The 12,456-nt window shown below is 45.6% G+C and overlaps 1 protein-coding gene across 7 annotated transcripts in view; it reads left to right on the top strand.

The window, feature by feature from the left end:
- STX8 (syntaxin 8) overlaps positions 1–12,456 on the top strand; it is a 261,363-nt gene that overhangs the window by 193,520 nt on the left and 55,387 nt on the right. For 5 of the 7 annotated variants that reach the window (XM_038536861.1, XM_038536865.1, XM_038536867.1 and 2 more), the window contains one exon: positions 11,876–11,918. The exons of the other annotated variants lie outside the window; for them this stretch is intronic. In XM_038536861.1, the coding sequence (XP_038392789.1) occupies positions 11,876–11,918 (43 nt within the window). The remainder of the gene's footprint in view (positions 1–11,875; positions 11,919–12,456) is intronic. 7 annotated transcript variants of the gene reach the window in all.

The raw sequence follows: 12,456 nt of genomic DNA, 5'->3' as shown, positions 1-12,456 counted from the left end.
ATATATATATATATATGCACACAGAACTATTACAGAGGGTTCACATAAGCATAGATTGTTTTTTTATTTTTTTAAAGATTTTTTTTTTATTTATTTATGAGAGACACAGAGAGAGAGAGATAGAGACACAGGCAGAGGGAGAAGCAGGCCCCATGCAGGGAGCCCGACATGGGACTTGATCCCAGGTCTCCAGGATCATGCTCTGGGCTCAAGGTGGTGCTAAACCACTGAGCCACCCAGGCTGCCACAAAGATTGTTTTAAAAAGAGAGAGAGAGCTCATTTGCTGCCCACTCATGCCGTCGTGTCAAGGGAAGTGCCTAAAAGTGACCAGAAATTCACGGCCAAAGTTCCAGGTGTGGAGAAGCTATTTCAAGCAAGGAGCTAATCAGCATAGAGGATGTCACAGTTCAAATTAAACAGAACAGTGGATTCTACGAAGGAAACTCAGGGAAGTGAAAGGCAAAAATACCAGGACCAAGTTTTTGAAATAAGTAAATGAATGGATGCACAGAGGCGGAGCCCGCAGATCCCTGGATCGGTTCCAATTTCCCCATCACGTTAGAATGACATCCTCTGGGCAACGTTGTGATTTGAAATAAGTATTGATTGTTGTGATCTCTGCTTCCCACCTCTGTTTACAGCCAGGGACATGCAGAAGTGAACAAAGAGCCAGTGATGGTTCAGGGGTGTGTGTGGGGGGTGGCTGGGGAGTATGTGTCACAAAGGTCCCATGTCACCCTAAAGCTTCCCCCCTCCCCCTGCCCCGGGGACAGTCACCGTCCTCCCCACTACCACCACCACCGCCCCACACTGTAAGCAAGCAAATGTAAGGCCACATTCCTATTCCTAACTTCTGCAACGGGAATGTCTGGACCTGTAGGTTCGCAAAGCCGTGTTGGGCAGTTGAGTCTGGAAGATTCCTTTTGGTCACTACTCCCTCCCAGAAAGAGTTTCTACCCAGTCTGGCACACAACCTTTGCTCTTCTTCGAGGTGCTGCCTACACAGACTGAAAAAGTTGTAAGTCCCTTGGAAGGGTTTTGAAATGCTAATGAACAGCTGTTGACAGGTGTGAATACCCATCAGCCTGGAATGTCACACCTATTCAAAGTAATTGAGCATCCTTGACTATAATCTCCTCTAAACTCCAGCAATGTGACACCAAGTTGCTTCAAGCTGGGAGAGAGACTTCCTCCAGACTCCTTTGGCATTTTGTCTCAATAAACTTGAAAATAAATAAATAGCCACACACCCACACACCCACACACCTGCAATGTTTCTGCCTTGCTTTTGAGGCATGTATATGCAGGGAGCACACCTCTGTGATTTGGGTGTGTGCACACACCTTGCATACATGCACATAAAACACAGTACTTGGGTACCTGTTGTGTTAAGCAAACCACAGTTTATTTTTCAGAACTCTTGAAGTAGACACCTAGCTCATTTACTAATATGTTTACTTACACAAAAGTTTATTGAAGGTTGTTTGTTACTTTAAGCAGAATAGGTTTACTATAGAAAAATGGTAGAGAACAGGAAACAAAATAAAAATCCACCACCCACTAACAGTCTGGGTGGATCTTTCTTGTCTCTCTTTTTTTTTTTTTTTTTTTTTATTTATGATAGTCCCACAGAGAGAGAGAGAGAGAGAGGCAGAGGGAGAAGCAGGCTCCATGCACCGGGAGCCCGACGTGGGATTCGATCCCGGGTCTCCAGGATCGCGCCCTGGGCCAAAGGCAGGCGCCAAACCGATGCGCCACCCAGGGATCCCCCTTTCTTGTCTCTTTTTATGCATATTGATGAAGATGTGGAATATAGGTGAGGTCTGGAGCTGACGACCAAGAAAGAATTCTTGCGATGTCTTTGGTGCAAAATGGTGGTTTTATTAAAGCCCAGGGACAAGGGGAGCCTGCGTGGCTCAGTGGTTGAACATCTGCCTTTGTGGGAACAAGTCCCACATCGGGCTCCCTGTGAGGAGCCTGCCTCTCCCTCTGCCTGTGTCTCTGCCTCCTCTCTCTTGGTGTCTCTCATGAATAAATAAACTCTTTAAAAAAAAAAAAAAAAAAGGCCTGGGAGAGGACCTGTGGGCAGGAAGAGCCAGGCCTATGAGGGGTGGCTGATTATATACCTGGGAGTTGGGAGGGGTTTGAGGATACCATACTCTCCAAAGAATTTTGGAAGCAAGGTTTCCAGGAACTAGGGGGCTAGCTAGCTATTGTTGGGAAAAGGTCACTTATTACCATCTAATTAAACCTGAGTCATGAGACCCTTCAGATGTGTATCAGTGGGTCATGTGCTTGGGGGATGGTCGCCAACACATATCTTGGGGGTTTAGAGATAAAGGAAATTTCTAAAGGAATTTCTATATGTTTAAGTGGACTTATAGGATCCTGGGGGTTGGGCTAAGATTGCCTTCTCCCCTTAGCAAAGTGTGAACATCGAGGCAGTTGAGCCTGTAGAGGAGGGTCACTCTTCCTGTTTCAAGGACTTGTCAGTGTGTTGCCCCGGGCTCGTGCTTTGTCCTTGGCTAGCCCTGTGTTCCCCCATCACATACGTAGAATATGTCTACATGTGTTAACTTTTTTTTTTTTAAGATTTTATTTGTTTATTTATGAGAGACACACAGAAGCACAGGCAGAGAGAAAAGTAGGCTCCCTTTAGGGAGCCTGATGTGGGACTAGATCCCAGGACCCTGGGATCACGACTTGAGCTGCAGGCAAATGCTCAACCACTGAGCCACCCAGGCGTCCCATGTGTTACCTTTTTAAAACCGATTCGGGATCATATCGCAGATACCCCATAATTTGCCTTTCTCATTCCTGGAGTCTGAACATTTTCTCTCTCTACCCTGTTTCCAAGACGGTGCCTCCAATGACTGTAACTTTTTGAAAAAGTGTGTGTATTATATCTTTTTACATGATGTCCCACTTTATACAGAATGAACATTTCTAGCTTTTTTTTTTGTTAGAGTTCATTTATCGTATTCATGAGAAAGACACACACAGAGGCAGAGACGTGGACAGAGGAAGAAGCAGGTTCCCCGAGACTCCGGGATCACGCCCTGAGCCAAAGGCAGATCCTCAACCATTGAGCCACCTAGGCATCCCTCTAGCATTTAAGATCTATTTTGATTTAGAAGTTCAGAACCACCACACAAAAGTCGTATGTTTGTTTTCAGTGGCAAGACACTGCACGAAAGGAAGTATTGCCTCTTATTCCTGTTGGGTGAGGTAGCTGAAGGCTTTTAAAGATGTGGTATATCTTTCCAAAGGCAGGCTAAAGAGAACAGGGCCTCCTCCGGCAGGCAGGCATGTCTCGGATGCTGGGTGCTGTCCTGGGTGAGATAGGATTCAACATCAAGCAGGTGCTCTGGGTGAGCTTGTATTAAAGTGGGGGAAGGAAGAGAGGTAGCAAACTGTACCCAGACACACAAATGTAATAATTACCCATATTGCAATGGCCTGGACAGTGAGGAGGCCCTCTGGATCTGAAGGCTATGCAAAAGAATCCGGGTCTGCATTCCTTACTTTATTCACATCATCAAGATCGTCACTAGAGTGCTGTGTGGATCACAGGAGAGCATTCGGGTAATTATGACAGATGAACGCAATCTGATACCATTAGCTCCTTTTGCATGTGTTATAAAATGGTCTCGAGTTGCTCATAAACATGGGCTAAGTGAAATGCCATTGAAGATCTCCATCCCTAGGGGAGGACCCTGGCTATTTTTCGTTCTTTGCTTCTGTGTGAGCCTTCCCTTCCTTGCTTACTTTGTGGCTGATGTTAGCTACGTTACCCAAAGCCAGCACGCTGATGGTGATGATTTGTTAAAATCTGGCAATCTGGATGAAGGAAAAATGATGAGCTCTCTGGTTCTCAGTCATTCCTTCTGACTCCAACCCGGCCCTCATTCCCATTCACCCAGTCCCCATTATGAAGCAGAAAACACTGCTCAAGGCCTGGTTTATTTACCTAATAAACTGGCTCTTGTATTGCCTGGGAAATGCTAAAATTTTTGAGCCAAGAAATCCTAGTAACAGGCAAACAGGGGTCCAGCAGTCAGGTCTGAAGAGACGACAAAATGAAGGTCAGCTAATATCGCCATTATTCCCCTTCCTGGTGGCCATGACAGCGCTGGGGTTTATTTGAAGATCCCAGACTTCGAATCATTGCTTGCATTGTTCACTGCCCTAGTACCACAGGCTGTGCCAACAGTTTTAGATATTAATGTATTCTAGAGATCAGTGAATGAAGAATTCCTCTGCACTTTTCTTCCCTTTTTAATTTTTTTTCCCCTTTCCATACACTTTGTTTGTAGTGTCTTTGTCTGCTGGTCGTTGCTGGGCATTTCTAATGAGAAAGCAAAGAATTGCAGAAGGAAAAAGGCAAAAGGGGGGTGGTGTAGAGAGAAGAGAAGAGGCACGGAAAAAACAGGGCGTGTTTAGCACTTCAACGGTAAGGTGACATTTTTACAAGCTAGTCAGGTGCACAGGACTCACTGGGGGAGGCAGCCTTGGCCATGCAGATTCAGAGCAGAAAGTGCTTTTTTTTTTTTTTGGAAATGTCTGACTCATTGATTAGCTTCTCGCAATGGGAAAAAAAAACGCACTTTTATTTTTTGAACATCATTTTCCCTGCAGGACACCCAGCCTCAGTGCTGCTTTCATATTCATTCCAGCTTCATTATTGAGGCCCCCCTCCCAACCCACCCTGGGCAGCTGCTAAAAGGGGGAAAAATTAAAGCAATTCATACTCCTGGTGACTTACTGCTGCAGAATAATTGGTTTCTGTTTGCAAAGAACATTATCACAGCAAAGCCCAGAAAACAGAAAGGTCTGTCTGAAGGAGAAGGTTGCTGAGGCCAGGGGAGGGGGTGGGGGTGGACGGTATGGTGAAAAATCACATTTTTGCAAAGGTAATTAGCTAATAATTAATTTTTTTGTTGTTGTTTAACCATCATCCCATACTAGGGTTTGTCCTTCTGTGATACATGTACACATGCTGGTTTTTGAGCACACCCTTTGATACCTCGTGGAAATGATAATGAGACCAAACCCAGTTAAAGAGCTCTTTAGACAGTGCGCTGCTTTGGGGGGGGGGGGTATAAAATGCAGACCCTCTGAGGGCTCCTCCGACACACAAGAAGTCCCTTTGTTTTCTGTTTTATAAACCAGAGGCATGTCTAAAATTGCAGGGAAAGTGAGAGGGGCCGAGGAGTTGGCGCCGGAGGCTTGGCTTTCTGTATTTAAAAAGAGAAAAAAATTGTTCACCAGTTATTCGTGCCTGGATTTGATAGGGCAGTCTCTTGGGTGTGTTTGAAGTCCTGAAGGAAGGTTCTCTGAAGATGTAAGCGGGATCTGTCTTTCACTTAGACTTAATTAAGAAACTTGCTGGCTTTGTCTGTAGGGGGCCCATTACGTGCAAGCTGCAGCCCCCTCTGAATAGGGGCTCAGCCTGGAAAGTGTATACACGCCACACCGCCTTTGTGTCGTGTTGCCAAACTGGAGGCAGGAGCAAGTGCGGACCGGGCTCTGCCAGAGGTCATCCCTTGTTGTTCATAAATGTGAGCCCCCGGCCCCAAACAGAGAGCTCAAGCCAGTGCGGGAACATTCCTCAGGGACCTAGAACTAATGAACCTTTTAGAAAATGAATATAGTAAACAAAAAAAGTGGTGGCCATTGGAGAGATGGTGGAGGAGAGTGTGTCTCCTTCTCCAGGGGCCCGTTCCCAGATCCTAAGGACCAGGCCCAGGGCTCACCAGAGAGGAGCAGGGTCCGCGGGCCCTTTGTATGGAAACCAGAGGCGGCTGGAGCCCGGCCCGGGGCACCGTCCCGCCCCCAACTTGTTTCCACCCAGCCCGGGGACCAAGTTTGCTGTGGTCACTGTTCTTGTATCCTTGAGAATAATTTCCCCCTGGTGGGCTACTGTGGCCTACCCTATTTAGAACAAAGTTGCTGAATGCAGGAGAATAAAGAACAGTGGGAAGGCTGTGAGCAGTGGTTAATCAGCTAATTCGCATTTCAAAAGGCACTAATAAGAGGTGATAAATTCAAATAAAGCCCCGGGTATGAGTACTTTACTCATTCTGGAAAAGCCTTCGGAGAGGCTCCCGTTCTCTCCCCCCTGCCCGGCTCTCTTCCTTTCCCTTTGAAGCCGTGGACCTCCCGGGGTACCTGCTCCTCGGCCTGCCCCTCCTTGTGGTCCTCCGGCCTGTGGCCGCCTGCACCCTCCACCGCGGGAGCAGGTGCCCTCAGGGATCTGCTGCGCCCCATGACCCCGGCCCTGGCACCTTCCGAGCCCCCTCGCTGCCCTGCAGCTCACAGACTTCGTGAGATCCAGTCTCTTCCTTTGCACGTAAATGATAACTGCCTTCCTCCTTCATCTCTGGTCGCTGGCAGCATTGGACCCACCCCGTCCATCCTGAGGGACCACATCCCTCCACCACCACCACCACATCCCAGCCTGCTGTCCAGACGCAGTGGGGTTGGCCCATCTTAGACTTTCTAGGGAGGCTTCTCATGAGTGGATCTTCCTGCTGTCACAGGCAAAAGGCCCTGTCCTGCAACCAGAGTCACTCTCCCAGTGGCTGGAAAAGTCAGCCAGTCAAGTGACTCTGTAGGCACACAATCTGTAATGCCAGTGATCAGTGCTTTCGTTTCAGCTGGGAGTTCAGCTCAAGTATTGGAAGATGAGCTCATCCAAACTCTTTTCACCAAGTCCCCCAGCCCTTGGCAAACTGTAGAATATTGTGGTCCTTGGTAGAGCATGCCTGCAGAAGGAAAAGAAACTGTCCTGTGGTGTCCTGAGCCCACTGCCAGAAACAGCATCATCCTGTGTGATGCTTACGGTTTTTCCTGTGGCCATAATATCCCTGTGGGATCCTTCCCAGGTGGTTCCTGGTTTCATAACCTAGGAGCACCTTAGCCCCATCACACTCTGGAAACCCATCAGGAATGAGCCACCTACCTCCTCAAAGGAATGGCATTCCATCTTCTGGCCCTGAGTGATGTGGAATTCCCCTGGACTTCCTCATTGACAGCTTGATAGTTGGGGATATCCTCACAAGCCCTAAGATGCCCACTGACCTGGCAGGCTACACCTGGGAGCCGACCAGCCTTGTGGTTTGTCACCTAGGACAAAGGCTTTCTGCATAGCATACCCTCTAGTTATCCGGAGCATCTTTACTCGCCTCTTACTGAGTGAGACTGAATTATTCTGGAAGGCTTCCTGTTTTTAGAAGGGTTGTGGACCACATGACCTCCAAAGTCCCTTCCATGTAGACACGCACCAGCACTCATGTCCATCGCCAGGGGCACGTGGCCCAGTGGGTTCTGCCACAGGACACAGGACTCCTTTGCTGTCCGTTGGCTGAGGGGCCATCAGGGAGAAACTGCACAACAGAGTCCAGCTCTATAGCCAAATAAACTTGGCTGTAGGCAACAGAAACCATCTCTGGTCGCTTAGTGCAAAAGCAATTTATTGAAAGGGTATTGAGTAGTTTGCAAAATAAATAACCAAGAAGGCTGGCAAATCAGGCTACAACATAGAGAGAAACCACCAGTGGCTACCACCCCACCACAGAACCTTCTGGTGAGGATATCATTGCTGCAACTGCTGAGTGCCCCACGCTGGCCGGCCCTGCCAGTGCCAGACCCCAGAGGTAGTAGCTCGGAAAGCTCCAACTGATGCCCCTGGGGGATGTCCTTGCTGCCACCACCACCAAAATGAATGTTCTATGGTCCTTAGTCATAGCACCCAAGTGGCTGCACACTAGCTGGCGGGGAGGCAGGGGATATACCAACATTTGGCCCTTTCACCCCTGCCTCCTATAAAAACTCAGGTAGCAAAGAATTTCTCAAATATAAGAAGTAGATTCAGATGCTGAGCAGCTGCAAACCCAGAGTGTGTCTCTACTGGGAGTGGTTTGCCACAGATGGACATCTTCTTTGGCTCCTGTCACTGAACCAGGCAGCTTTATCCAAGATGATTTACGTAATTCGTGGGACCCAGTGAGAAGTGAAAATACAGGGCTTCTCATTCAGAATTTATTAAAAATGTCCAGAGGGCTACAGCAGAGCATTAAACCAGGCATTAAACCTGTGCCACTGTTCGGGTCACATGCCCATGAAGCCAGCCTTGACTTGACCTTAGGTCACTCAGTTGGGTCTTGGGGCCGTGATAAAGCCAGACACGTGATTTCTCATCTATCGGTGTTACTTCATTCTCTTTCCTGCTGACAATTATAATTATCCCCATTTGACCGTTAGAGCAAACGAAGCTGTGATTGCCACTCAGGCCTTCTGACTCGTTCAATTCCCTGTTCTCCAAACCATGTCCACTGCGTGCCAGGAGCTCCAAGCGGACAGCTGTGTGGTGTCCCTGGGGGTGTACACAGCACTCTCTGGGTACCATCCTCCAGAGTTGCCACTATTGTAGAACAAAGACTGAGCCTCACTCACTTGAACACTTCATCTTTCACTTCCAAGAACTGCATTGCAGGAAGGAGGGAGCACAGTGCTCCCCGCCAGTCACTGGAAGGCCCCACACTCTATAGTTTGCAATTAAATCCGGTCACCTGCTCTAACCCTCAGTCCCCTCTGTGTCTAATCCCGAGAATGCCCAACCTCTCTTCTCTGCAGGATTCCACCTCTCCCAACCCTCCTTCCATCCACAAGGCTCAGTACAATCAGCTTTTTTCTCTTTAGGATCCCAGCCTAGGGCACCATGGAGTAAAAGTCTCCCCTACCCACTCTCTATCCTGCACATGCCCATCCTTCCCATCTCTGTGGTTCCCAGAGAGTCAACCCCAGAGAGCACCTTTTAAGGTTTTTTAAAATTTATTTATTCATGAGAGACACACAGAGAGAGAGAGAGAGAGAGAGGCAGAGACACAGGCCAGGGAGAGAAGCAGGCTCCACACAGGGAGCCCAATGTGGGACTCGATCCCAGGACTTTGGGATCACACCCTGAGCTGAAGGCAGATGCTCAGCCGCTGAGCCACCCAGGCATCCCCAAAGAGTGCCTTCTTGTTGCTCTCCGTCCCCTGAGCCCTTCTCTTTCTCCTTCTCCCCTTTCCTTTCTCATTCCTTTCACTGGACAGAACACAATAGGAGATTCGAATATTTATGATGTTTTATAAAATGCAAGGTTACAGGACATGGTTTTAATTTAAAGCTCACAGCCCTCGAACAAAACATAGCTTCCTTGGAAAAGCTATAATGAATTTCATTGTTTTTATTGCTATGTAGTCTTCCAGTGATTATTTTTCCTCCCTCCTAAAGTTTTTCCCCCCATTTTAAACCCAGGGAAGGAAAAATTTCCAAGGGTTATTAGTTCATTAGCTGTTAGAAGGAATAATTGATCTGTCAACTCAAAGGATTTATAAGGATTTGGCTCACAGAATTCATGAAAGCGTAGCTTACGTTTAAGTTCTGCCTCAAAAGGAAACATTTCAGTTGGGGCTTCCCCTTACTTTTTGCAAGATAAAAATTAGCATCCCTCCAGTGATGAAAAGGCCCCCTGTGTTTTAAGATCCTCCCAATGAGTAGGAACTACAGCTGCAATATTTGCACCTACACCTGAAATAATTGGATTCATGTGTATTTCAACCAAAGGAGTAGATTAGAAATATTACAAAGTTTTTGGTTTCTTCCAGTGGTGGGTTGCTTTTTGTGTGTCTTTTTTTTTTTTTTTTCCAGTAACAGAACAGCTAACATTTCTTCAACCTCAAATGAGGTTTTTGCTTGCTTTCTTTCTCTTTTTCTTTTTCTTTTTTTCTTTATTTTTTTTCTTTTTTCTTTTTTTTTTTTTTTTTTTTTTTTAAGCAAATGCACCCAAATTGGGTTTGGCTCACAAAGGAAAGGCTGACTGCAGAGCTAACAGACCCATCATTAGCCACCCTGCCCTCCTAAATGGCCTGTCCATTCCCCTGCTCACAATATAGGACGAAGGCCGTAAACAAGGGATCCAAGGGAACTCTGGACAAGAAACATACAATGGAGTGGGATAAATTTCTTTAGCATAAATAGCAGTCTCCAAGGGTGACTGGTGTGAATGGATTCCTGCTGCGAGGGTCTCTGTGCCTACAGAGGAGATCTGTGGCTTTAAGAGCTGTGGTCCCACCCCCTGGGCTGGGGAAGTGCTCTGTCTCCCCTGCTGGGCTTGGCCCACAGGCCCCCTGTGGGCCTCCTCTTTCCTTTCAAGCTGTGAGTCCTAAGGAACTCCGTGACAGCCCCTCTTTCATTCTGCTGTGCAAATCCTTGAGCTGTTCCTACTGCTTTCAAAAGGAAAATATAAGACATTTTACTTATTCTGTCCAGCAGGAGCATGGAAGCTGGTAAGACCCAGGGTTATTCCGGCAGTAAGCCTGGGGGAGATCTTCCTCTTTGTAATGACTTGTCACCAGAAATTCCCTAAGATGACTGGTAACCCACAGTTTATACTTCCTACATCCTTTACATCATGCCCTGTGGGATGCCATCTGGGTACCGCTCCCCCTGGGACTTGCGTACTGCTGGCCTAGGTCTGGACAACCCAAGACAGGAACAATGCTAGGAGAAATAAGTATATCCCAATAGTACGTGTCAGAGGTTAATTTCTTAGCGGCCATGAGCCAAAATGTGCAGGTTCCAAAGTAAATATTTACTTTTAAAAGAATTAAATAATGCAGGGACACAGTTAAAAAAAAAAAAAAAAAATCAACTGGTCCCCTGCCCTGGCCCTCCTCATCCCCTGTCCCAACCCAGAATCAATCACTCTTGAGTCCTCTTTCGCTCTTCCTCCTTCTGGTGATTGCCTATTCTGGAATGATATTTTTATGCACAAGCACTTTTAATTTCTCAAGTTTGGACATTACTTACTGATTTCCTGATCTGATATATAGAGTTTTACTCAAACTCTACACATTCACCTCTCTTCTTTTTCCAACATCCCTGCTTTTATTCCTCTGTATATTACTACTGTAACTGTAAGCAATATACTTAAATCTCTATTTCCTGTTACCTTGATCACAGGACGTTTGCCTCACCTCTCTGCCACTTCATTTCTCATCTCTCTACCCTTCATTTCTATCAGCTGTTGATAATGCTTCCATTCCCTTTTGACCACAATTAAGATTTCTGTACTGTGGTTTTAGGTTGATTCCAATGTTAGAAGCCAATAAATAGCTTTCATGTTATTATATCAATATGAATATTACACACTGCAAAAACAAGATGTGCACTGTGGCTGATTATATTTCCTTCTCTATAATCCTAAATCATAATCCCTGATGAAATCTATTTTCTTTTCTTGCATTCCATCACTGCTTTAAAACCATGCCACAGGGCACCTGGGTGGCTCATGGCTCAGTCAGTTAAACATCTGCCTTTGGCTCAGGTCATGATCCTGGGGTCCTGGGGTTGAGCCTGCATCTGGCTCCCTGCTCTTGAGCATGCTCATTCACTCTCTTTCTCTCTCTCTCAAATAAACTAATATATTTTTTAAATAAATAATAAGTAAGTAAGTAAGTAAAACCATGCCACATCTTTGTTTGCTAAAAAAAAAACTACGATTTTTGTTTCTTGGCTGTTTTGTTTTGTTTGCCCTTTTTCTTATTGGGAAAAGAAACATGTTCTTTTTCACCCTAAACTTGATATCTTCCACCTTCCAACTCATTCTGTTATTTTGAAACCATTCCATTCTTGTGGAAGCCCCCAATTTTCTGTTCTAAAATTTGCTTGTTCTAAATTGCTTTGCCCATATACCAAAAGAGAGTTTATACTGCCATTTACATATCCTGGAGTTTCCGGTTGCCTCTCTTTTTTTCCTGACATTTTTTTGTCTTTATTTTTGTCTTGAAGTTTTTTTGAGCTAAATCTCCTTTTTTTTTTTTCCAGGAAACCTAAATCCTCTAGTCCTCAGACTTCCCTTTCCAATCCGGTTAGTATTATGATTCAATTGCTTATTGCTGAATCAAGTGGTATGTCACTGTTGTATTTTCCATCTTATGTAATTTTTTGATTTTCCAGATGTTGATAATTTCCTTTTTTCTTTTGTTCAGTTTTCAATGCACTTGTTTTTTTTCCCCAATATATGAACATCTCTTTAGAATGCCTAACAATACTGATTTCCACATGGAAAAATTAGATAATCTCTCAAGGTTCTTATGTATCTTATGTATCTTATGTATTTGTTCTTATTTATGTATTTATTCTTATGTTTGTTGTTTATCATCCTGGTGTTTCTATTTGTTGTTAACCTGTGTGCTTATACCATTTCTCTGTTCTCATGTCTTCCTTTTCCTGAAAAATTTTAACCTTCATTTTGTTGAACAGTATCCTCAATTTTCTGCAAAAGGGCAAAAGGGGGCAAGAGTGGTATGCCTAATGAATTCTCGTGTGTGAAGATTCTTTATTACATCCTCATGCTTAGTTGGTAGTTTGACAGGGTGTAGAATTCTAAATTGCAAATTCTTTTC

Source organism: Canis lupus, chromosome 5 (genome assembly GCF_011100685.1).
Source record: "Canis lupus familiaris isolate Mischka breed German Shepherd chromosome 5, alternate assembly UU_Cfam_GSD_1.0, whole genome shotgun sequence".
Taxonomy (NCBI): Eukaryota; Metazoa; Chordata; class Mammalia; order Carnivora; family Canidae; genus Canis; species Canis lupus.
This window is presented reverse-complemented; position numbering and strand designations above follow the sequence as displayed.